The sequence below is a fragment of the Buteo buteo genome, chromosome 11 (assembly GCF_964188355.1).
Source record: "Buteo buteo chromosome 11, bButBut1.hap1.1, whole genome shotgun sequence".
NCBI lineage: Eukaryota > Metazoa > Chordata > Aves > Accipitriformes > Accipitridae > Buteo > Buteo buteo.
Window position 1 is genome coordinate 10,899,758 of NC_134181.1, and position 25,415 is coordinate 10,925,172.

Below are 25,415 nucleotides of genomic sequence, written 5' to 3' on the forward strand. Positions count from 1 at the left end.
TGCCTTGGTTTGAATTTAGAGAGATTATGTGTAGATAGAAATAAATGCATAGGCAAAAGACTCTTAAAGCTCTAACTATGAGGAAAAAGCTTTTTAAAAACAAACAAAAAAATACCCCCAAACCCCCTCTTTGTAGAGCTTATTAAAATCATGACATTTCCTGTGAATCTGCTGTGTGTGGAGCTAACCACTGACTTTGCCAGCGCTACATTGGTTCTTCATACTTTGTTCTCATGCAGACTTCATGGGAGTCATCCCCGGAATCACCAAGAGCAGGCTCGGGCAGCAGAGGTGAATTTCTGAGTCTACTGAAGCAAAACTGCCAGCCAGAATTTTTGCCCTTAGACTATAAGGAAGGTAGAAGCCTTGCACTTCTGTTTTGTAAGGTGCCAGGTTATGTTTATGAGGTTACATACTACTATTCATGGAAAGTTAAACAGTTACTAAATGTGACTGACAGACCCATTTTCCCAGTACTGCATGGCTTCCACGTGGACCAACGCTCTTGATATTGCACTGCTGGAGAGGGGCAAAGAGAAGTCTTCCAGTTTTGGACCGAATTGTTGTTTTATTAGTGATTATTGAATGTAATGTGGTGGAGCGCCTAGTTGTGAAGGTCTAAGTTATCTCTTGGGCAACTGGAATTATTTCCAAGAAGTGTGCAGATTTTCTGTCCTCTCTCATTGCACCTGCCTCCTTTGGATTTCTGTCTTTGGCCAGCCTCAGTCTCCATGCATGGAAACACCAGCAGAGGCTTCCCACATACACTCTCTTTTAATTTTGGGTTAATTCCCCTGCGTTTGTTTCACTCAAGCCACCTGTTGCTGTCTTGAGTACTTGAATCTATTCAGGGTGAGGAGCTCATTGATCTAGGGCCTGATGGGTGTATCATGAGTGTTATGAATCAATGGCCTGGAGCTGTTTTTAGGAGCTGCGGAGGACTCTAACTTTCATTCTCTTTCTGCTTTGTAGGTATTTGTATAAAATGTGGAAAAGGTGTGTATGGAGCGAGCCAGGCTTGCCAAGCAATGGGTAACCTCTATCATACCAACTGCTTCACGTGCTGCTCTTGTGGTAAGTCAGATCTACTATAGCCTTATTAAGTGGCTTCCTTTTGTAATATATATTCCTTTAGCAACCAGTGCACAAAGTGAGACCTCATCTTGCCTGCTTCCTGAGGCAAAATGCCCATGCAAGACTCCAGCTTCAAAAGTTGTTTTTTATTTGCCATCTGTAAGTGTTCAATGGTGTTTTCTTAAGCAACAGCCCAGAAAAGTAGTATTTGGTTGTTCTAAGGGCTGCATTTACAAAATGGCTTCAACCTGGCCATTATAAGCACTACATACTTTAAATCACTTGTGTTTATGGAACTGTAATGTGCATTTATCATTTTTACAGAAAAACAAAATAATTGGTGCAGCCAAAACTGTGTTTTCCCTCACTTTCTATTTGCAAATGTAACTCTAGTCAAGCAGGTATATTTGTCATTTCTGTATATGCATAATGCTCAAAATGCTCTCTTATGTTTGAATGTGATAAAACCAAATAGAAACTGCATGTTGAAACACCTTAAGCTATTACAGTATTTTATTTTTGTAGAGGAAAACTTGCAGGTAAATAACTCTCCTCCTTGCTGTTTTCAGGACCTTTTAGGTTTTTCTTTTAATCTGAACGCATCTGAAAGTGATGCATTTTGTATGTGCTTTGGAGAAGTCATGGCTTTGCCAGAGGAAACAGGACTTGGAAAATTCAAGGCAGCACTTTCAGCAGTGTTTGCCTTAAGTCAAGCATTGTGAACTTAAGTTGGAAACTTTCTCACTGTCTTGTCTAACTGCTGAGAGCTCACAAATTCCCACTGAGTTCAAGGGAAGTATGAGAGCTCAATTTTCAGGAGTCTGGTAATTTTTCTTGATATACCCACACACTTATTTACATTCCTAATATATGAAAACATTTGCCTGGATGTTGAAGATCTTGTTGCGATACGTATACACAGCAAACGATATACTCTGAGCAGAATATGCAGAGTGTAAATTGTTTATAAAAAGGATTAATTAAAGATTAGAAAAAGAGTAAAAGATTATTGGCATAGAACCAAAGAAGTTGATAACTAAAAGACCATTGTAAAGTTCACTTGTAAAAGGAGACATGTTGTCTTTTCTCCTGAGATTTGTACAGATAAATATTGGTTTAAAGAAACCTACAACCTGAATGTGGAATTTAGTGACCTTTATAAATTACTCTGGACCGTTACCAGGTTCTAGAATAAACTCGTCTCAGATCTTCAGGGATTGCTCTCGACTTTGCTCAAGTCTGACAGTGAATGAGTAGCTATTTTGCTGGCTCCCAAAGTGAACAGCATCCTGCTTAGCAGAGGATTACAAAATATGATATCGGATAATATCTATCCACTCATCGCCAACATTAACCTAACCTAATTGCATGGGTGAATTCCAGCTTCCTTTCTGGGGCAGATGTGTTTTTTTCAAGTAGTGAGGATGCATGTTTGCTACCACAGGGGTCTGTACACAGGTCACTCTGTTCCTCAGAAGAATGTATAAGGGCCGAGGAATGTATTTTAACAGCAAAATACAAACCTAAGTTAATTATTCAAAAGCAAAACAAGCTTTTCTGACTGGGCAAAGTGCGTGTGGCCAGCGTACATCTACCGTAGGGCGGCTTCAGACATGTCCGTTCGGAGCGTAGTTTTGCCCCACCCCACCGTGCTGGTGGAATTTTGTGATTCACACAGCTTTCCGTGAGTCACGCACACGCACAAGGAAGCAGTGCTCCAGGTTGTCTTCTGAGCTTCTTGCTGTACTGCTTGTGGGCTGGAGGGCTCAGCTGTCATCCGCCAGGATGTTTCGCAAGCGAAAAGGGCTTGGATTTCCTTCTGTCTGCAGCCTCTGATACAATCCCATTGAAAGGGGAATGTGTGGGGACTTTCTTACGTTAGGCACTGAAAAGGTGGATGTGCTGCTAACGTGGCAGTAGTGCCAGAGTGCAGGTAAAAAAACTTGATCAAAGCTTAGGGTCAGCTACATTGCATGGTGAATCAAAAGCAGAGCTTTTCCTCTCCACTCAGCTCTGAAATGGTATCAAAATGAGCACAGCTGGAAAGGGGTTGTTGCGTTAACTCTTTGGTTCCCCCCTATCTGGGGCTGTGTGGTCCTTGGGAAAACCAGAGTGATTCAGGACAGTGTCGGTGGTCCAGATGTTGGGAACGAGGCATGCAGGTCTGTCCTGGGTTTGGCTAGGATAGAGTTAATTTTGACAAGAAGCTGGGAGGGCACACAACAAGGGTAGCTGACCTGAACTAGAGATATTTGATACCATATGACTGTCATACTCGGTATATATACTGGGGGAGCTGGGGGAGGGGCGGGAGGAGGGATTGAGGCTCAGGAACAGGCTGAGCATCAGGTTCTGGGTGGTGAGCAATTGCATTTATACATCACTTACTTTATACATTCTTTTATTAGTATTATTGTTATTATTACTTCTCTCCTTGTGTTGTACTATTAAACTGTCCTTATCTCAACCCACGAGGTTTTAGAGCAAATGGCCACGTGGTGTTTACCTCCTGGCAGGGGTTTTAAACCATGACAAGGTCCCACCTATGGGAATTTGCATCCTGCAGTGTGCTGCTGAAAAGGCTTTACAGGACATCTTGTACAAGCAACCAAACACAAACTTTTCATAATAGTGCAGTTTATGAACAGGTAGTTCATTTTACCTTCAGTGTGACATTTCTGAGAATTCTGCGCTCTGGTTTTGGTGCCCACCTTTAAAGAGATGAGGAAAAAAGCGGAGAGGGTCTGAAAGGAGTTACAAGGTGATTAAAGGCTGGAGGAATAAAGCTAATTGTGAGAGCCCAGTGTATTTTGGGTATCAGAAATGATGAGAGAGACATGTGGTTGGAGCTCGTAAATACTTTTACCATAAAATGGCATTAGAAAGTGGTCTCATACGTACCAGAGACAAACACAAGAGAGATTTTTCTGGAGGCTGCAATTACACAATTCAAATAGGAAATCAAAGACACTTTTTATACAATGAGGATTATTAACTACTGGAATGAAATAGCAAGAGAAGTGGCAGATTCTCATTTCTTCTTTGTTTTCAAATTAAGACCAAATGTCCCTTTGGAAAGTGTTTTAAGTTGAGCCAAGCTTTTTAGATTCAGTACATAGGTAACTGGGTGATCATTAATGACCTCTGTGAGGCAAGAGGTCACAGAACACAGACTAATGCTCCTTCTGAGCCTTTGACAGGAGAGTACAGAAGTACGTGAGTACTCTGCCTAAAACAGTTCCTATGCACTAGTTCCTGTGTATTCTTAGAAATATGAGAGTACAAGCTTGCCTTTCTTTTTTTCCTCTTTTTTTCCCAAATAACAAGAACGATCCAAACTGTCCTCCAGCAGTTATCAGTCTTGCTTTCAATGTAATGGATCTAGAAAGTAAAAGGCAGTAACCAAAGAAGACGAATTCTGTACCTGAAGATGTTTGATTTAGATAAGGGCCCAATATTTAACCAGCAACAATTAAAAAAATAAAATTAAAAACCAATATATATTTCAAACCCTTGGGAAAAGTTGTGATTTGGAGACCACTCAGTCTGAAACGTGATAATGAGTAATGAAGCCTCCAAGGGCCTTGTTTCAGCACTCAGCAGTGAGTATTTTCAGCTCAGCAAAGACAAGTGCAGTTATGCAGAGAAGCGTGAAGAGACCCTCAGTAGGAAATTCTGCCCGAGTCGGAGTCCTTTCTTAGGCATTTGTTTGAGTTTAACTTTGGTTTCGGTGCCAAGTGCCATCTGTCAGGGTGCCCTGGTTGAAAAAGGCAGCGGGTGGCAGAATGGGCCTTCCTGCGCCTTCCAGGGAGCATACAGCGCTTGTCCCACTGCTGTCCTTTTCGACTCCCACCATCGTATGTCACACCAGCGCTGGAGGGTTTGTGTTGCTTGTAATTAAGAGGAGAACCTAAAACACGCTCACAGATGCAGGCACCTCTGTGAGGACGCCAGCCCTGCTAGTGTAGAAGTGTGAGGATGCAAGGGTGGATTCTCAGGGGTCTTCTGCAGTGGTGGTGGTTAGCTCTTGAGAACATGAACACAGAAAGATGAGGAAATATTTAGAAATACAGTAAATGAACAGGAGACTTCTGTCCCCTTTAGATGTTTTGGTAAAATGCTCAGATGGTCAATCTCTTCATTGTCTTACTAGTTTCTGGCAACTTCAGGATAAAACTCAGTAATATATTGATTCAGAGCTGTACAGGATCTCCTCAAAAAAGAAAAAGGAAATCTTGCCAATGAGCTGAGGTCAGAAGAAGAATGGAAATGAAAAGTAAATGACCTAGCAGGCACATTTTATGTGTTGCATTTCTGCCTCTTTAATGTGTTCAGTGGGCTTTGGATAGTTGAGCCTTGCTCCCATAACTGAGCAAGTTCGGCATCTCAGAGCTTTGCTCTGTCAGTTAATTTTTATTATGTCTCTGTGTAAACTCCTATTGCCTTCTGAAAAAAAGCCATGCTCCTCAGATTAGCTTTTTTTTTTTTTCTTCTCCACCCCCCACCCCCCAAGGTCAGAGAATTCTCTTCAGGTAATGTAAAAGCCAAAGCGATCTGGTTTCGCTGGGATCAAGTAGTTCAATGTAGATCTTTATCCACAGTCTCTCAGAGAAAACAACTGAAGCTTGTTAGGATGGTTTTTAAATGTAGATTCAAATCCTTTCCCAGCCCTAACGCCAGTGGAACCTCTTTTAGGCCTTGATTCAGCAAAACACTTAGATGTGTGCTTAAGTCTGTTATATTACTCATATGTAAGTATGCTTTGCTGAATGTTAAATAACAGAGATGAATTCAGGCAACACCATACACTGTCCCTTCTGTTAAGTGTAAAATTTTAGTTTTGGCAGGAGTTCAGTTGCAGATTTTGCTTATGGAAGACAAGAGCTGAAAAATGTCTGCCTGAAAAGCTCATCATCTAATTCCTCTTGGTAGTATTTCAGAGCATGACAGGATTTCTTGAAGAATAATTGCAGTAATGCCAGATTGCTTGTATGCTCTAAGTGCAGGTGATCAGTTGCAGGAATTAATGGGCTCTATTTGATACTCATTACAGAAGATAACTTGCCAGGTGCCTCCAGTTTGCAGATCATAATGCTATCCATAGCATCTTTTCAGGCTGAAAATTTTAATCCAGTGGCAATGATTGTAGAAACTGCAGTAAGATAAATCTTTACAATGAGGAATATCAGTCTGTTATTTGTTACTCTGATGGTGTAGGAGATGTGCAGGGAATGAGCTTTGCAGAGCTAAGGGTTTGAATTCTCTGTACTTGGAAAGCTGAGGCATACTTTACCATAAAAAACAGGAACGCGTTCTGCTCTCTTACATGAAAGCAAATGTTTGAGGATGCCATTCGTCTTTAATTTGCACTTTTGCCACTGGTTTTAAGGCACAGGAAATCACCACAAGAGCAATCAGAAGCCTAAAGCAAACTGTATAATCCCAAAGGTATGCAGCTCATTTCTTACCTGGTAGCTATTGATCAGACTGGAGCACTCACAGGGGTTTCATACAGCAGTTTAATTTTAAGGGACAGCTCGTAAAGGTATCACAGTTCAGTTGATTACTGGTGCTGCAGCTGCCTCAGCACCAGCCTTTGTCCAGACTTCACAAGCTCATTGCTACAAGCCTCTAAGAGAAGGATCACAGCGAGGGCTGACAGCACTGCCATTTTAAAAGGCCAAGTGGGACAACTGCAGCAGTAGGTATTGTTACCCTGAAGGTGTAAAGAGCAGTTCTGAATTAGCCCGTGCCCTCCAACTGAAGTGAAAGAGGAATTGGTCCGTGGTTGTGGACGCAACCTGCCTTTTCACTTGTATTAAGTCTCGGAGACAACAGCTCCCTTGTGACTGAGGCCACTCAGTGCTGCTGTTTGTAGATGTCTATTAATAGGTAGTTCCTCATGTCCTGGCTTGGAGGGAGAAGTTCCTTGCGACCCTGGAAATGGTCTTTTGCGTATTTGCTGCCCTGGGTTGAACCTTTGTTTGCTCTTGGTGGTAGTAAGGCACAGAGCATCTTAAGGGAGCTGTGTCCCTTCAGTGTATATTTATCAGCAGTTGGTGAGTTTTTAAAATACCTAAATTCCCAATGGAAGGTTCATTTTCAATTTGTATTTGTTCTGTCCCCACAGCATAAGTTTGGCATGAGTCACTGTATCCAAATTGCATGCTGCCAGTACTTGCTTTGTAGCCTTAAATTAAATTCTCTGTGAATGTGATTTTCACACAGAATAAAACAAAATTCGGTGTCAAATCTATGAGCTCTACACTGTGTGTCCACCAGTGTTAGAGTTGGTAATCACAGTGGTACAAATATGTGTGTATGTGTCAATGGCTTTTAACTCTTCAGAGCCTTGTGGCTGACTTTTAGGTGACTCAGTTGCAGGTTCAGTATCTGTTCATCTGACTGCCACCGCTTTATGCAACTATTCTGAGCACCAAGGAAACACAGCAAGAACACTTAAGGGAGAGGAGCTGATGACTATTGCTGCGAGGGGTACATTGCTGTGCAGTGAAAGTCTGCTGGGTAGCTGATGTCCTTGCACACTTTGCCCTGTCATTTTCTAACCACATACTGTCAGACTGGAGCAGACTGGAATTTTGGGATTTTTGGTCTGTAATCCTGCCAGAGCCATTGGCTAATACCTGGTGCTCAGGGGAAGACAAGCCGGCGGGTGATTCAGTGCTGTGCATGTGGGAACATTCCTCCCCGACCCCCGTGGCCTGGAGCGTGAGAGCTGGATGCCCTCAACTTGCATAACTGCGATTGTTACTCATACCCAACTCAGACCCCGCATTTGGATTGAATTCACAGCCACCTGAATGTTTGGTGGTTTCCAAGCCATAACTGGAGCTAGCAGTAGGTTCTGATGCACTGCGTGTGGGGCACTTACTTTGAGGTGTGATTCATGGGAAAAGCCAAGCACTTTGGAGAGGTGCGAGTTTGGTTAGGAAGAAGGACCGAAGGATTTGCTGTATGGGTTGCTAAGACTGCGGTTTGTGTAGACGTGTAATTGAGATAACCAGCAGCATTGCTGCAGGAGTGCAGAATTTTGCCTGAGTCATTCTTTGTCTCTGGCATAAGTTACAGCCCGTGCATAGCTCCATGCTTTCCATTTTAACACCTATCAAGACAGATAGTTAAAAACTATTTCAGGTATGTCTGCAACTGCAGTCCCAGATGAACCCATTAATGCAAAACTCACAGAAAGGGAGGTGCTCACTTTAAAAAGAGGCAGTCGGATGGCAGAGATGACAGCTGGCTTCGGACAGTTCGGGTTCACCTTGCACAAGACTGAACCATGAATGAGTCTCAGCAAAGGAATGTAATCTTGTCTTCTGGTAATTAAAGTCAAACTTGGATACCAGCCCATGTGAAAGCCCAAGTACCTTCAGGTACTGATTGGTAGAAAAATGTTTCCTTTATCTTGATCTGTGGTTAGTCTGATAATATTCCAGGCTTTAGAAAAACAAAAAAGGATGGGATATGGAATGGAAAAAGGGTAATCAGAAGTGTTTGAGATGGAACTGACACAGGAAGCTCTCTTTTATTTACAATGTATTTAGTTGGGTTTTATATTTTAGGAGGTATTTAGTAGTTTTTCCGCATTGCTGTCATCCCAGCTAGCTCTGGTCCAGCAGGGCACTGATCAGTGTGCGTGACTTCAGATAAATAGACCAGTCCATTGACCATGTCCCTTCTACAACTGATACTACCAGATGTTATGTCATGAAAGGTTTTAAATTCTGTGACTACTTTAAGTTAGTTCAACTCTAGGAGAGAACCTGTTTTTAAAGGGTGGCTCATCTGATTGGACCAGTCCTGGGCCTTACTTCCATGGAGACATCTCAGATGCTTGAAGATGCATGTGCTTAAAGGTTTTTTTGGTTGGGGGGGTCTTAATACAGAGTATCACTCTTCTCTGAGGGCTGCTTTAGCAGCTAGCATTGGTAGATCTGGAGGCTGACCCCCAGGGAAAGATGGTGTTGATAGGTAGCTAGCTGACATAAAAACAGAAAACATTTCCATTCCCTATTTCTGATTATCAGAGGGCATGGGATGAATTGGTTTGTCTCTGTCTCCTTGTTTCCTTGAAAGGTAGTAATTGCGTTCTGCTATTAATTATTCCAGCATGAAATGCATGTCTTTTGATGGTTACTTTAATTGGTGGGGGTTGCCTGGCAACTAATGATGGAAACTTTTCTCTGTGTTGATTGACTGACCATAGATGTATTCCTCACACAATATTTTTGTATTCATAATGTGGAAGCAATCACTGACAGCACCTGTGATCTTTTCAGGGGTTGGAAAACACAAAGTAAAAAAAAAAAAACAAACCTTTAATTAACAAGGTTTCTGCCTCTGATTTTTATTTCTCTGTAAAAACCACAGAGAACCTAATCACTTCCTTGCATAGTTTTGTGTGTTTGGAATGCCACCTATTGTTTAGTGTAACAAGATTTGCTAAAATTTCCTTGTTTACTTATCAGCATCTATTATCTGCAGGTCTCGATTGTCTTAGTCTGAAACCCACATCTCTTGTGTGTTTTTTTTCATCTTTCCCTTCTATTCTCTTTTCTCCTCTTTCTTGCCTTCCTGTCCACCCATTTAAAATGTTTTCTTGGAACATATCTCAGTTTCTCCAAAAGAAAGTATTCCCTCGGGCTACTGTTGAGTTCATCTCTCAAAGGGGAAGAAATCCAGATAATCCAGAACAGAGCGCAGGCAAGTCACTGACATTATCAACAGATGTTTCTGTTTCCTATTTCCAGGTTCTGTAATTCTTAAGTATTACCTAAAAACAAAGGGAAAAACAGGTGGAAGGAAAAAAGTGAGGAAGAAAATGAATGACAGGAGATACACACGGCTGGCTTCCTGTAATTTTAATGATCTACATTTCTGCTATATGTTGTCCCTATGTATTTTGCTATATGCCTAGTCAATGCTTTAGTGATGTCCTTGATCCTTTACTCATCTGAAAACAAGACCCTGGAACGCCATAGCTCTCTGAAATAATTTCGATTTTAATATAGATCATCATTTCTTCAACAATAAGTCAACCCTTATCTCTACATGTGTCAGTTAATCAGTTTTATCCTTCATCACTTCAGCACTCAGTAAATCAGTTCTTCCTCCCACAAACAACTGGTCATTTCTTTTCCAGTGCCTCTCTCAGTATATTTGGTCCTCACACACAAACCTGTCCATGTACAGCAACACGTCCATGCTCATGTGTTTAGCCTCCCCTCTAAACCTGTGTCACCTGGATACTCTCCTGTCATTTGACTGAATCTCCATCTTTCCTTTGTCCTACCCTTTGGATGTGTGGATCTCGCCATTAGTGCTCTGGATTGACCCAAAGTGTGGTCTGTGGGCCACCATTACCTGATAGTTTTCCTGGTGCATTGGAAGGATTGAACTTCAGGTTTTGTCTCTGATACACCTTCTATGAAGAAGGGACGGCCAGCTTTCCATCTCCCTTGACTTTTTCTTCTTCTTTCTGCTTACGTTTGCTCTGGCATGTGCCTGTTCTACTACTGAAGAATTCAGACTTTATTGTTATTGCTGTGTGGGCATCTTTTGTTCTTCATTTCAAATGAGCACATTGGATTTCTTTAGTAAAGATCTTAACTGTGTGTTAGTACCTTTTTCTCCAGAAAATAGTGAGCTTGCCCCCTTGCCCTTGGCACTGTTTGAAATCTTACTGTACCCTGGTCATTTCCCGTTTTGACTTGTTATGCATATCTTAGGCTTTTCCTGAATCCCTGAGTTCCCAGGGTTTAAAGACTCTAGACTGCTGGCAGCTCATCATTCCCTTACCAAGGAGGCAAATTATACCACTTTGCAGCTGTGGAAACTTCAGTCTGTCCTTCCTCACCAGCAAAGCTCCTTTTCCAAACTTCCCATGTACTTCTACAACTGAATCGTTTTCTGTTCTTATTCCTGTTCCCTGTTTTCCCGCTGTCTCCAATCTTGGACTTCTTTCTGTCCCTTCCGCTGGTGACGTTCTGCAGCACAGTGGCAGGACCTCTCTCCTCTCCCCTCTTGCAAGGCTGCACACCTACCTCTCACTCCTGCCCTGCAAGTCCTGCCTAACAGGGACAGGAGCTCTTAGCAAAGGACATGGTATGAAGTGGAAATCTGTTTGTGCTGCCTCTGTTACCTTCATCCTCATGTGCTGTCTAACAAAGGGACTCTTTTGCTTTGCACCTCATCCATGCCTCCTATCCAGGCTAGGTTGCTAACTCATCCTTTATAATAATTCTTGTTTACTGCTTATTTCAAGGGAGAGATATCTGTATGGCCTGAAAACTCATTGATGTTCCACACCAGAAAGCAGCCTGGGTTTTATCTTACAAATTAATTTTACAGATCAAAGGTTTCCACTGCCACTCTTCACCTTAAGGGTGCTTTTAGTTCTTGCAGGTCTAGAAAAGCTGTTTCCCATGAGAAGCTTGCCATGCACAAAAGAAAAATTTGGGGGTTTTTTTGGTAAAGTTTGTCTTCACACTTACAAAATAAACAGTGGCAGCAAACTTTAGCATTCTGTCTTTCAGGCTTTCTGCTGTCAGAAGGTATTGGCAAATGACAGAGAAAAAATTCTTAGCTGAGAGGATTGATAGGTTGGTGGTCACAAAGGGGTGAATTGGCCCTGTGAGGCAGAGGACAGGGTTTTGCTCTGCTTGCTGTGGGCTTCCTTGTCGTTGTGGGCAGATCACTTAGCTGGTCTGGCTTTACACATGTGGAGATAATTCTCACCTACCTCACATGGGTGATATTGTGCCGATGCCATTAATATTTTGAAATTATTTGGAGATCCTGAGGTTGAAGTACTGGAGAAGTAAGAAGTTTTGTAAGTTACTAAATAATTATCATTATATCACAAATACATGTACTTGCTGGAGGAAACATTTGCAGTGTCTGGCAGCCAAGCCATACAGCTGCTGCAGTATGCTACTGAATATAATTACTTGCTCAAATAATGCATATTTACAGTTTATGGGGGACTATTTTGAGGATTATATATCATTAAATACATGGACTAATGTAAGATTTTTAAAAAGACTACTTTCCCAGCACCACTCCCCAGAGTCCTTAGTGCCTGGGCCACGTGAATAACGTTCCCATTCCTCTGTCCAAGCCCAATGTTGTGTTTTTAATTTATTTTAAGTATCCAAGGAATGCTGTCTCCAGTATTCAGAGGACTCTAAATCGGATGTGAGACACAAATGCACCAGAGAAGCTTATCAGAGAAACAGGGTTGGCACGAAGCCTACATAAACAGCCATAAATTTTTTTCTCATTTAAATGATGGGACTCAGGAGGATTGGCTGATTATAGCTGCAGTGGGCTGTCCTTGGGCACCAAGGAAAGTGCTTTGGTGACCCCTGGTATTTGACATGAACTGAATGTTTTGCTTGCTTGTAAACTTACTGTTACAGAATGACCAGCTTGGTTCTGGTAAATTGACTTCACCGGTCACTTTCCAGAGTTGTTTACCAGCCATGGATGTTGTCTCCTATCCTTGGACTTCTCAGGAAATTTTAGCTTGGTTTTAACCCAGGTAGGAAGAGCTCTTGTTCCCAATCACTCTTCTCTGCCTCTCTCCCTCAAAACACAACACAGGAAGAAACTCAGTAAATTTGATCTTAGCCAGAAAGTATTTTTTTTTTTCCCCTTCCAGTAAATATCTCATTTCCTGAAAATCTTGCCTTGGACCAGAACTTCTACTGGGACTTTTTAGATTTAATATTACTCACGGCCAAATCCAGTTTCAGTTAGCATCAAAGTATTCTTGACTTTGTGGGGAGCAGCGTGAGCTCTTAGCTGGGCAACAGGAGCCTGGTTCCCATCACACCAACATTAGTGGTGTGGTTTGCCCTAGCTGAGCCTGTTCCCTGTACTTGTATAAAAGGCAGGTAATTTTGCAATATAGCTTTGATTATGAACACCATACCAGAAATAGTAAGGAATTATTTTATGGTTTTACTGAGAAACTCCTAGTATTTTACTAGTGTAAAACCTATATGTAGGTGCCTGCATTGAACTGACACAAATAAAAATAGGAAATCTTCATGCTTGCAAACTCAATACCACAGTCTTGAATTAGGTACAGTAAATACTTTCTAAAAACAAACCTGAAGCAAAACCCTGCCATGACCTGCCTGATAGCCAATGTCCAGTCTGTATTCAGTACTCCTCCATTTATAGGAGTATTGACTGCATTTGGCAGTTCACAGGACTAGTATCTGACTGAGCGCAGGCAGTGTGCTTTGGCAGCCAGCAGAGATAATGCAATACGCTGTAGTGTCGGTGCATGTCTGGAAATCGGTGCTGAGCTGCGGAGGATGAAAGCAGTCTGGCTGGGGCTGGCACCTGATGTGTAGATGCTCTGTGCTGTCCCTTAAACAGTCGCCTTCTCTTGATGCTCCACCCTCTCATGAAAGCTCAACAGCCTTCCTGGCTCAACATTCAAATAAATTAATGAGAATTATTTTCTTAAAAGTGGTGGAGAAAGCAGGAGTGTAATAACTTCAGGTGTAGTCCTTGCCTGTCCCAAATGCCCCAGCAGGCCCAGGGCATGCAAGGAGTGAGGAGGGGTTCCTCGGGGAATGGCATTGAGCATTTGCTGGACACTTGGTCCTCTTGCTCCTCTTCTCATGGACACTGAGTACTTGAGGAACAGGTCTGTGTACTGTGGTCTGGGGCCAGAATAACCTCCTAGCGTTGTTTTGGGGTAGTGGGGCCTCAGGTCCTTCAGCATTTCGCCCACAACATTGCTGTTTCTGGGTGATGGAATGACCACCCTGCCAGCTGAAATAGCAAAAAGCATTCCCGTGTCTGCAGTGTCCCACAAAGCAGAGTGACAGGGGAAGGTGTAGCTCAGTATGTTTGCATTTAAGTTTTTGTTTGTGCATGACGTGATTAGAGAGATGTGGAAGCATACTGGAGGCAGTAGGTGTTGCTTATGCTCTCGAAGCGTCTTCTGTCGAGTGGTTTTGCAAGCGCACTGTCGCCTCATGCAATTTGGGAGGAGTGCTTTGGGACAGGAGAGCGCAGGGGAGGCTGTTGACAGTCGTGGCCTCTGAGATGGGGTTCAAACCTCGTGGTAAACTCAGGTGTTTTGTAAACTCAGGTTACTGGTGCTTTGCAAAGTCATTCCCAAAGTCCCCCGCGACCACTTGGTACCTTGTGGCGTCAGGGGCAGGCTTGCAAAAACAGGTTTCAAGTTGCGTGGATACCCTCCCTTTGCTCTGCCTGTTCATCCCATGCAGGTGGCACAGGCATCAAGTGCTTGGCAAGGGGTTCTGTCGCTGCTTTGTGCACCATCCCACTCCTTTCTGTCTTCACAAGCTTCCTTTATAGGCGCAAAAAACCCCTGTATTCCTTTCCTTTCCTGTTCAAGGCCCCATGTAACCTCGTCCTTACCTCCGTACCTGCTGTTACTGCTTCTCACCCTGTGATTCAGCTGGTCAGTCCCTAGCATTGCCATCCCCTGCCTGCTCCCTCTGTCCTGCTTCTGCAGCTCAGCCTTGGTGCAGGCAGGCAGCCTGCTTGTGTTTGGGAAGAGGCTCCCACCTCCTGTCTGCCCAGCCGCCCTGCCTTCCACTAGCAGGGACTCTGTGCAGTTCTAGCAGTGCTCCCTGCTCTGGATGCCTTCTTAGGCTTGCTTCTTTCTCCTTCTCTCCCCCAGCTCCCAAGCTGATTTTTCTTGCTTAAAACCATCAAGCCTTGACTCTTTGTTTGCCATGCTCCTGTGAACTTGCACTGCGTTTGGAATAGTAGCAATAAAAGTGAAAGATGAGCTAGGCAAGAAATAGGCAAAGAAGTGGAAGAGATAACTGTTCAAAGTATTGTATCTCCTGTAAGAAGAAATAAAATCGGCAGTGGCTGCTGGCTTCTGACAGCACAGCTGACTCAACTGGTGTAGGTGACTCATGGTGCCAGTGCACATGCAGAATATGGCCGCTAATACCTGCCAGCTCTTTTAATTGTACCTGTGCAGACTGAACGGTGTCTGATTTAAAGCATATTTAAAAGCAGGAATGAATTTGGCGATCATTTTTGATTACTGACTGCTGTGTCTCAATGGTTGTTTATCAGTGTATTTTAAAACACAAGTGTGGTATGTCCTAACGTTAAACTGGATACAGTCATGGAACCTCAGTCACTTGACACAGCTGGCTGCCTGGGTACTCCACACTGTCACTCTTCCAGCTGCATTCCCTGCAAAATTTTTCCTGGAAATAATGCAAATACCTTACTTGAGTGAGTCAGTGGATTACCGACCTTAGGAACCACAGCAGTGTAAATTCAGACCTATGGAAACAATTTGCTGAATCAGTATTAACAATCCAGTGGTCTCTGGAGCAGCGGTCTCCAAAGTGGGGTGCATGCACCCCAGAGAGTGCTTCAGACGATCCATTGGGGTGTAGGAAGAAAATACTTCAGTAGTACATGTATATAACTTACAAATAAATAAGTATACGTGTATTGGGGGTGCATGCTCAAACCCTTTTTACTGATAGGGGAGCATGATCAAAAAAGTTTGGAGACCGCTGTTTTAGAGGAAGACAGAGTGAAGAATACACAGCCACCAGGACTTGTTTTGCTGTTTCTACAAGTTATTTAACGAAGGAGAATGTATATGCTTGGGGAAATGAGGGTGGAAATCACCTACTTAAACTCTTTAGAAGGCATGTAGGTGAGGGCCAGACATCATGTTTTCTAAGCCTTGTTTTTGAACAGATGTTATTTTTTATTAGCCTGGTTAAATTCTAGTAGCAAATCATCCCCATTGTTACAACTGTTCTTTTTCAGGCAGTGCTACATGAGGTTGGTTCAAGTAAAGTGGCCAGTGGCTAATATCTCAGAAGTACTGTGGTTTTTAGATGATGATGGTGAAGATAATTTGGTGTTACACACAGAAATGGCACAGCATGGATGCTGGCAGATGCAGACATACAGTACCTGTATATTGAAACCACAGGGAGGTTCCAGTTAAATATGTGCAAAGGGGAAAGTCGTCCTTTATCAGTGAAGTTCTGCAGCTGATTCTGTATGGTTTTGAATTATTAACTTTGGGTTTTACAGCAGCCAATGCATTTGGGGTTTGTGGTTTGCTCTATAGCTGCTTTTTCTATTTGCCATAGAGCTGCTTTTCCACCTAGCCCAAATGTTGGGCTAGTGAACTGGGTATGCAAAAACAGAAAACCAGGGAAAATCAAAAGAAGGAATAACCAAGTTTGATATGGGCATGGCTGAAGGCAGAGGTTTTCATTGTCTTAGTCACCACTGGCTGTAGTGCTGAGCCGATGTCTCATGCTGGGTAGGGAAGAGAGGAAGGAAGTGGATTTAGTGGAAAATTGATTGCATCTACTTGGGCTCTTTCCAGCTGAATCCTGAGTTAAGTACATTCATCCTGAACTAATCGTTGGGGAGAATTGGCTGAAATCTCACATACTTCTTAAAAGGAAAGCTAAGCATTAAAGGAACAATATCCTTATTGTACCTGAGTGCCGAAAGAAGTGAGTGTACTATCAGGAGTCCTACCTATTCAGCTCTCTGTCTTGGAAGCTGCTTGCAATTCTAGTTCTAATGTGGCCTGGTGCAGGAAGCTGTGGTCGGTCCACCACAAAACATCAAGGACAGGCCATTTTGCAGGGCTGATTTCTGATTATATTTCAAACTGGCTGTGCAAGGCCCAGTTCATTTCAGTAATTCAGTACAACTGTAATTTTCAGTTTTATTTTATTTACAGCGAAGTATATTGGAATATTGTCTAAACCACGTATCTAAGGTCCTAACAAAGTTTTGTTCAAAGTTACACAGAATAAATCTGAGGTAGCATTATTAGCATCAGTATAATTGTTCACCAGTGTGAGCAAGAGGAGAGTTGTCTCTCTGTGCAGTTCTTTCAAACTTAATGCTAAATAATGTAAACCCAGACAATGTGCTTCAGAACTGGCAGAATATTTTAATACTTTGCCATCCTGAGAATATTTAGATTTTTTTCTACTGTGTACTAACCTTTCAAAGCTTGCTTAGCACTTCTGGTCCTCAGGACTGTTCCCCGATGCATTCTTCCATTATCACATGAAGAAAAAGGTTACAGCTGTTGCTCAAGGTGCAATCTCTAGGCACTGTGGATCTCAACAATCTCACTTTATTTCAAAGATTTATCTCAAGGGAATGAGAATTGAGCACTGTGAGCTTGATTTCACAAACACATGGGTGCCATTGGTGTTGGCTGCTGAACACTTTCTGGATGTGACTCAAGCATTGCTGGTGTGTTTAGGGTCATCAACAGCGCCCTTTGATGCTGCTCACACTGAGGTGCTGACGCATGTGATGCTACTGGGAGGAAGAAAGTAAACTGTTCCTGTGCAAATCCATTCTTGTTTTTCTGAGACAACGCAGAAGATAGTTTAGGGAAATTGCTCATCTCCCTTGAGGCTCTCTTGCATGTTGCCACAGGATTGGGCTGTGTCCACTGCTTTTGTTCAACATACTTTTATGTATAAAGTATTAGGAGAGAAGGTGATGCTGCAGCTCACTCCATGCAGAGATGACATTCAGTAATCTGACTTGCCATTCCAGCTCTTGATCAGATTTCTGATCATCTGCTTCAAAGCCAGGCTAAGCTATGATTTTTAGTTGAGGCTGAACTTGAATGAAAAAGAGAATAATGCAAGAAGAACCTGGTAGCAATGGTGAGAGGTCTGCAGTGCTCTCAATTCAGCAAGTTTACCTAACTTTTGCTAGCTAAGTTGTCAGGTGGAGCCTCTGGTGGGTTCTTGCCCTGATCTGAATGTCCAGTTGGCAGTAGGTATGAAACATCTTTTTTATTTTTTATTTGGTTTTGGTTTGGTTTGTTCTTTTTTCTTCCTTTAGTCTTACTGGAATACAGTGGCTTCTTCTTTTGGATGTATTCCCATAGAAATTACTTCCCTTGTGTATTATAGCAGTTCACTCCTCATGAAGGCTGCTCATTAACTTCAGGCAGGGCAGAACTCGGTGGCTTGGTCATGTCTCCTGCAGGGAGCTCACACGCAGAGTGTGAGCCTTTTGAGTCAGGGACTATCAGTTCTACTTGTATGAGTCCACTTCTGTGTTGTGCAAAGAGGACAGAGTCTCAAAAAGCTGCTAGATAAAAATACCAGTTGTGCCTGTGGTCTGCATGCTGTTTGCTTCCAGGTGCAGCTGAAGACTGAAGTTTCAGGCTTTGACTTGCAAAGGTCTTCTCTAGTCTGGTGGTGATGACTGTAGAGGCTGCTTTGTTCTTTAGGATGTAACAGAAGCTTGAGATCAGCAGAGGTTTAAAACAAGCAAAAGGGAACACTTCATACAGTGCATAATGAAATTGTGGAACTTGCTGCTATAGGAGCAGCATGGAGGCCAAAAGTATAAATGATCTCATAGAGGAATTAGATAAATTAAAGAAGGATTTGTCCATCGAGGCTATTAAACATAATAGTTATGATGCAACCTGTGGTGCAGGAAGGCCTTAAGTGCTGGCTGCTGGAAGCTGAGAGGTTATTCTTGGGAACACATCAACCTGTGTAAGCCCTGTTTCTCATGCTCTTTCCCATTGAGCTTCCACTCTTGGCCAGAGCTGGAGACAGGGTGCAGCGCTAGATGGATCCTTGTTGCTGCCATTTTGGTGGTTCTTACTGGAGCTTGAATGAAAACCACCCACCACGTTGCATGGGTGGCAGCCAGCAAGGCTGCTCAGGAAGGTTGCATCCTGCACGGTCAGGAAGGCTTGGGCTGGAATAGGCTGCCGTTTGGTGATGGATTTATTTTGCCATAGAATGGGCTGGCACTGGGACCCTGGGATAGCGTGGTAAGACAAGTACTCTTTTAAGTCCTGGCTTACAGGCAGCAGGTGGAAAAGTGGAATTCTTTGCTAGTAACAAGCAGGGTCTGTGATGGAACTATGAAAGCTTCACACAGTGGAAGCGACCTAGGGGAAAGAGCTATACCCCCTTCCCTCCCAACTTGCTGAGTGGTGTGGAGGCCTCTCATGGCTTTTACCCAGTGCCCTGTGTTGCTTTGCCTTTGTTCTTCATTTTCTTCTTGAATTTATAAGCCCAGCCCTGAAAAAAAAAAAACAATTGAAGTACATTTTGAGATTTATTTTACATTTTCCTGTTAGTGTGTCCGTTTGATAGTTTATAAAGAAATATATTTTAAGATACATGTTAATATATAGGCCCAAAATAGCTATTAGATCAATGCAGGCTGTTGTATTTCTGTTTTTAAATATATGCTTGGCTTACGTTTTTACAAACTTCTTTGCAACATAAGTTCTTCTGTTGGAGCTCCATGGAAATAATTTATGCCTTAACCCTGAAATTGATGAGCGGTATGGGATAGAATAAATACATAAGTGGGAGAGAAAGGAAACATCTGCCAATTTTAACTTCTGCAAATTATATGGAAGCTTGAAAGTATCTGCTAAGTTTATAATATGGTCTGCACAGGAACACTTTGCCCACATACCAGAGGTCAGAGAGTTGTCTTGTCCCTGCAGCATTAAGTAACCTTTTGGTTAAATAACCTGACCGAAGAGTAGGAGGAGAGAGAAAGGAAGAGAGAATTCCACACTAGAGTAAACATGGCACTGAGATTATGGGTACCCTGCCAAGAAAGGTGGGGTTTTCCAGCAAGGTAACAAAAGCTACTAGCTAGCTATCTACATAATCCTGCTGGAGACTGACAGTGTAAGTCATGCAGCTAGTTTGGGGCAGAAACCAGGTACCCTCCACATCCTCTCCACCCGTCTTGGGCTTGCTGGCCTTGGTAGTGGTGAATGCTGCAGAGCAGTCAGAGCAAGACACGTTAACTGCCTCAGTGCAGAAATGCGAGGTTTTTTGGCAGCAAAGGCATGCTTTCTGGATAGAAGGGTGTTCCTTTCAGTGCACTAGCTGACACGAGGCAAATCCTAGGGAAGATAATGAAGTTTTTCATTTTGACATCATGGCAGGTTAAGGTAAGCTGCAGAGGAGAGTCTAGAGTTTACCCTGGGCTACAAACATGTCAAAATGATGAACTGCCTTGTTTTCATCTGGATTTTACCACACGTTAGTGAGTGCATAGCAAAGACAGTCTATTTTCTGGCAAAGATAGTACCTTGGGGCAGGTCTACAGGTTGTATAAATTGTGATGAATTCAGTGATGCTGTCACGATTTACACCAGCTGCAAATTCAGCTTAGCGCAGTCATCTGTGGCAGGAGGTGTGTGGTACTAGCAGGTCTGTGTGGCAGGAGCTGGCACGCTGCGCCCATGCTGGAGAGGTAGCAGAGAGCAGTGCAGAGCCTGGATAACAGCCCAGAAATGGAAATGATAATCGTATTATACAAGAGTGTACTTTTGTGAGAGTCCAAGTAAGAGCTGGGCAACGGTAACCAGGAGGAAAAATAGTTAACTGCCATCTGCCTCTCCAGGACAGATCAACTTGAGATAGAGAACGAGAATGAATACTGACTTTGTAGCCACAGTTACTTTGCGCTGAAAAGCTCTTTTTAGTGTACAAATATGAATTAGTTTAAGAACTTAAACTATGAAGGAGTTTTCAACGAAGATTCTAAAAATAATTTATTTTAAATGATAATTTAAATTATAATTTTAAACTATTTTTATGCTTTCCCTGCATTGATATTTTTAAAAAGTAAATCTCCCAATCTCTTAAAAGTGTTCATTCATATCTTGCTATGTCTGCCTACCTGATGATAATATTTGATTAGAATTTGTTCACAGACTCTGAATACTCTTTCCTGAAAGAATCTATGTAAAGGGAGAAAACAATACACATCCTGTACTCCACCTTCATAGGCCTCTAGCATACGATGCCACCTTTTGTTTGCAAGAGTTTAAATTTCAAATAAAATCCCAGCATTCTTTTGAAAAAAAGGAAAGGGCCTCTCCCCTGCTTAGATTGTCAAATCCCAGACTAGCCCGGAATTGAATAGGCCAAGTCAGTGACCTCAGGCAGAAAGAATGTTGGTTATTTACGTAGGGCTTCTGCTATTTTAGCAGCAAACCTTTTCTTCTGAAAGGACAATGTATACTGTTTTGTGTTTATGGCCAAGTAAAAAGCTTGTACATTTGAGATTTGCATCGTAATAGCCTCGTAACTCAATATACAGCATCCTCAAAAATAGCAGTGCAAGGCTCTGTTTTGTCTTAGTTGGTGCAGGTCTTTTAGAGGCTTTTACAAAAGTTCTCTAAAAAACCATCCTAAAGATTCAGCTGCTTATGTTTGCTTTGGTGCCCCCCCCCCCCCGAGTTTTTTTGTGGTTTTTTTTGTTGGGGTTTTTTTCCCCCAAAACTAAAATTACACGTGGTTTCTTTATGAGCTATCAGGCCAGTGCTCAAAATATTTTGATGCATCTCAAGCTAAGCTGTGCCTGCAGCTTGAAACCAGGAAAATGTGTGAGAGTGTGTGTGTGTGTAATTCACGCACCGAGCATTTTTGCTGAAATAATGGAAGATCTTTACAGGCATTCTGGCCTGGTGGATGAGCCTGCAATTCCAAATGGTTTTTAAAGTGTGCCTTTCTCAATAGATCGTAACCATGAGGAGCTATTGTGTGAGTAAAGCACACATTTAGGATCCAATCCTGCATTCCTTAAAGTCAATGGGAGTCTGAGCGTGAAAGGAATGCAGGATTGGGTCCTGAAACAGGGGAGCAAAATTGTGTGCCAGATTGCTTTGAAAAGAAGAATACAACACATCCACAGTAGCCACTTTTTAGTGTTTCAGATTTCAAACGGCTGGAGTCTGTGAAAAGTGGCTTCTGCCAACATGCAGTATCTTCTATTCAGAGGAATTTGGCATTGATCCCCCCCCCCCCCCCCATCTTAAAAACCCTGAAAGCCCTAGAAATTCACCCCTCCTTTCACAAAGCCTGAGCAATTGAGCATTGTGAGGAGGGGACGGGGCAGTGGCGGTGGGGGATGGAAGTTTCTCCAAGGCCAGGGGCCGGAGCAGAGTCCTCCTCGCTGCCCCTTCCCGCAACGAAGACCCTGCACTGCCCTGGCACCCGCCGCGGGGGCTGCGGCTCAAACGCAGGACCCCGTCACGAAGAGGTGGTGCTCACGTTGCTTGGTGGCTTTGTGCGAGTCCCTTGTAGGAGATGGAGGAGAAAAATTGAATTAACAGTTATTCAGGGGCTAAAGCAGCCTCCGTGCTCCCCGTTCTCAAGTGGGTGGAGTGACAGAAGCCCTGTGTAAGGAAAATCGCTGTGCAGATAGGCAGTCATAAGCCACAGAGAGGGATGGAGAACTGTGGGCCCGAACTCACGTGCTAGTAAAGCAGAAATGGTAACAAATAAAGAAAAAGTATTGGAAGCTTGTGTTTTCTTTTGGCACGTCTTTAATTCCTGGGCAGGTGAACCTCCTCTACCAAGTGAAAGAAAACGGATCGCCTGGGTGAAATTCTGCATCAGTTCTATCAGTTCTATCTTGAGATGACTGGGTAGAGGAGGTAGCTGAGGTGGGTTGTTAATGTTTCAATTATTTATTCCATGTTTATGAAACTCGGTACTTCTCTTGAGGGTTCAGCTCCTGGAATAATCTGGTGACTTAAAGTTTAGCTTCCACTCTTCAGAAATAGTAGTTGTCCAACCTGGGGCTTTGTGGAGAACAGATTGGATTCTGGATCTTTCATTTGCCCCTCAGCTTTTGAGTTATTTTGGTCCTGGTTTTTCAATAATTAAAACAGGTACTTACAGAGCACACAGGCACTCTTCAGAGGGTGGGTCGCACCTTGCACGGCAAGAAAAGCTGCAGCATCTGTGCCAGAGTTTAGTTTTAAGGCTGTGGACGGTGGTCCCCGTCATGGCACCCTATACTGTCATGATGGTATCCGCAGGCCATACGGAAGATTACTTGGGCACTAACTGGCCCTGCACGGGCTCGGCGATGGGCCCCGCCACAGCCCGTGGGTGGCACGTGGGGTGTAAAAGCGCGTTTGGGTGCTGTCTGCGTTTGGGAGTGTGAGCAGCCTGTGGATGGCCACCGCAGACTGGCTCTGAATCAGAGCAGCCCCAGACCTATGCCAGGGGCTTTTGCAAAACAAAATTACCAGGCTGGCCTGGTAAGGTTCATGTTTCCGTTGAGCAGTGATGGAGACTGTGGCCACGGGTGGGCAGCAGGCATGCAGATAGGTTTCCTCAGCCCAAACCACCTTGTGTCTGGTTACACTTGTACAGGGCTTTGGAGCAATACATGGGAATTTTCCTTCCCTGTTATGGTAACTGGGAAATATTTGAGCAAATGTTGTTGTGTAGTAATCCTGCCTGTATGTTTACACGTCGCTTTAGTCTGAATGCCTTGAGAGATTGTCACTGAAGGTGCTAATGTGAGACCGGTAACGATGCTGGTGTCACATCAGTCACTGCAGAGGTGGCGTCTGAAGCAGTTAATAAGCAATTAGGTCCATGTTTAACATGGCTAGCTAAAACAGATATGCACAGTTCTTTGGTCAGTCAGGCATGAAGAGCCAGGGGCTGCCATGCTCAGAAAGCTGTGTGAGTTGTGGACCAAAGCTTCCAGAGTGCAGAGGTTCTCACCGAGTGCCCCGTTCAACCTTAGTACTGACAATTTGTAAAGTAAGGGGTAGAAATCCTAATGAGAGAAGCAATGTGATATGCTTTTTTCATCCAGAAAGAGCTGTTAAAGAAGGATGCTGTGTATTCGTGTTGCTGCTGTGAGGCAAGGCAGGAGCTCGCGGGTGCCACTTTCCCAGCAGGAGCAATGCGTGGCCACGCCAGGGCTTGAGCGAGCCCCTGATGCTGCGGCAGGGCAGCCGCAGCCATCCCGCCTGGTCCTGCCGCAGCCTGCACCTTGCTCACTGCCTGCGCAGGGCTCCGGTGGGGCCATGCCCCCATGGGAGAAGCGGCAGCAGAGCTGAGGTCTGTGCTTGTGTGTGGTCAGACCTACCCAGACACGTCCTCAGCCAACAGGAATGGCAGGTACTTGTATAATATTCCATGGTGATAGCTTGGGCTGTTCGGGCTTCTAATTAGCTCTGCTTTAACAAATTTCTTATCTTCAGCAGTGATACCTACAGCTGAACTCTTCAATTGCACTCCATATGGGGAGGTTTTAATTACATTTTCTGACTAAAATACAATCGTCTTATTCCACACAGCTGTAACATTAGAAATAACAAGGACATTATTAGTCATCTCGCACTTTGTTCCCTCTAATGCTGAAACTTTCCCAGATGGAAGTTACAAGAAGAGGCACATATATCACGAGAGAGATCATGATGGTGAGAAGGTATGCTGGCGTATTTTTTTTCAGCGTGCTGGTAGTCTCAGGGACGCACCAGGCGTTATCTGGGAGGCGAGGCTGGGGCTGCAGCATTCCCATTATGTCAGAGGGGAGTTGTTTGTTTTTAAGTAGCGCCAGGCACTGAGACAATGCAGGCTTCTCACATGAACTTGCTTACACTACAATACTAGTAAATCATGATTATTGCCCAACAGTTGCGTGTTTTTAATCATCAAAGTACTTAAAATATTATAATAATGCCTGGCACTTTTTGACTTCAAAGCACGCTGCAAACAGTAATTAGGTCTAATAACCATGCTGTGACAGTGAGACATTGCTATCTCTTGTCTTACAAAGGCAAGGGGGGGGTTAGTCCCCGACACGGTTGCATCATCCCATGTGAGAGTGGGGATCTACCACTGAAGGCTGCAACTTGATAAACTCACCTCCCTATAGGCAAATACCCCACTGCCAGCAGCGGCAGGGAGGGCTTTGAAGATGTTTTCTGGGCTAGCGGGGCGGGGGCAGGACATTTTCAGTTCTGTTTCGGAGCACCTCCTCAAGACTGTAAAACCCGATCTGATTCACATTTTGTTCCATGAGAGCCTGGAGCAGCTTTTGAAACAGCACTGGAAAAAGTTTTACCCCATCTTGGCTTCCTGGCTGGTGTGTTTTCACCACCCAGTGAAGTGTTGTGGAGACTGGAGAGAACAGTTGTGGACAGCCTGTGTCAACTGTAGGTCATTTTTCCTTTTACAAGCCAAATCTTTGAGTTGAGTCCTTTGCTAAAGCAACAGCTCTCCCATTCCTGCCTTTTAGTTTGCATCACATAGGAGATAAAAATTGTGCAGGAAGTCATTGCTAGACACATTTAAATACCAGAGACTCATAAACTGGTTAAATTTGAACACTGATGTTAAAATCAGTGCTTATTAGAGCTGATTCTGATTTTATATATTTTTTTAAAGTTCCAAAAGCCTGCATTCTTTTAGATGTTTGTCATGTTGGTTGCAAACACCAGTTGTGATAGTTCCTTGGGACAGAGTAATTTCTAGCTT

General features: G+C 43.4%; 1 protein-coding gene across 1 annotated transcript in view; it reads left to right on the top strand.

Moving 5' to 3' along the window:
- The window catches only part of WTIP (WT1 interacting protein), an 87,760-nt gene that overhangs the window by 31,866 nt on the left and 30,479 nt on the right, over positions 1–25,415 (top strand). Inside the window, exon 2 of the mRNA XM_075040036.1 lies at positions 973–1,074. Within this exon, the coding sequence (XP_074896137.1) occupies positions 973–1,074 (102 nt within the window). The remainder of the gene's footprint in view (positions 1–972; positions 1,075–25,415) is intronic.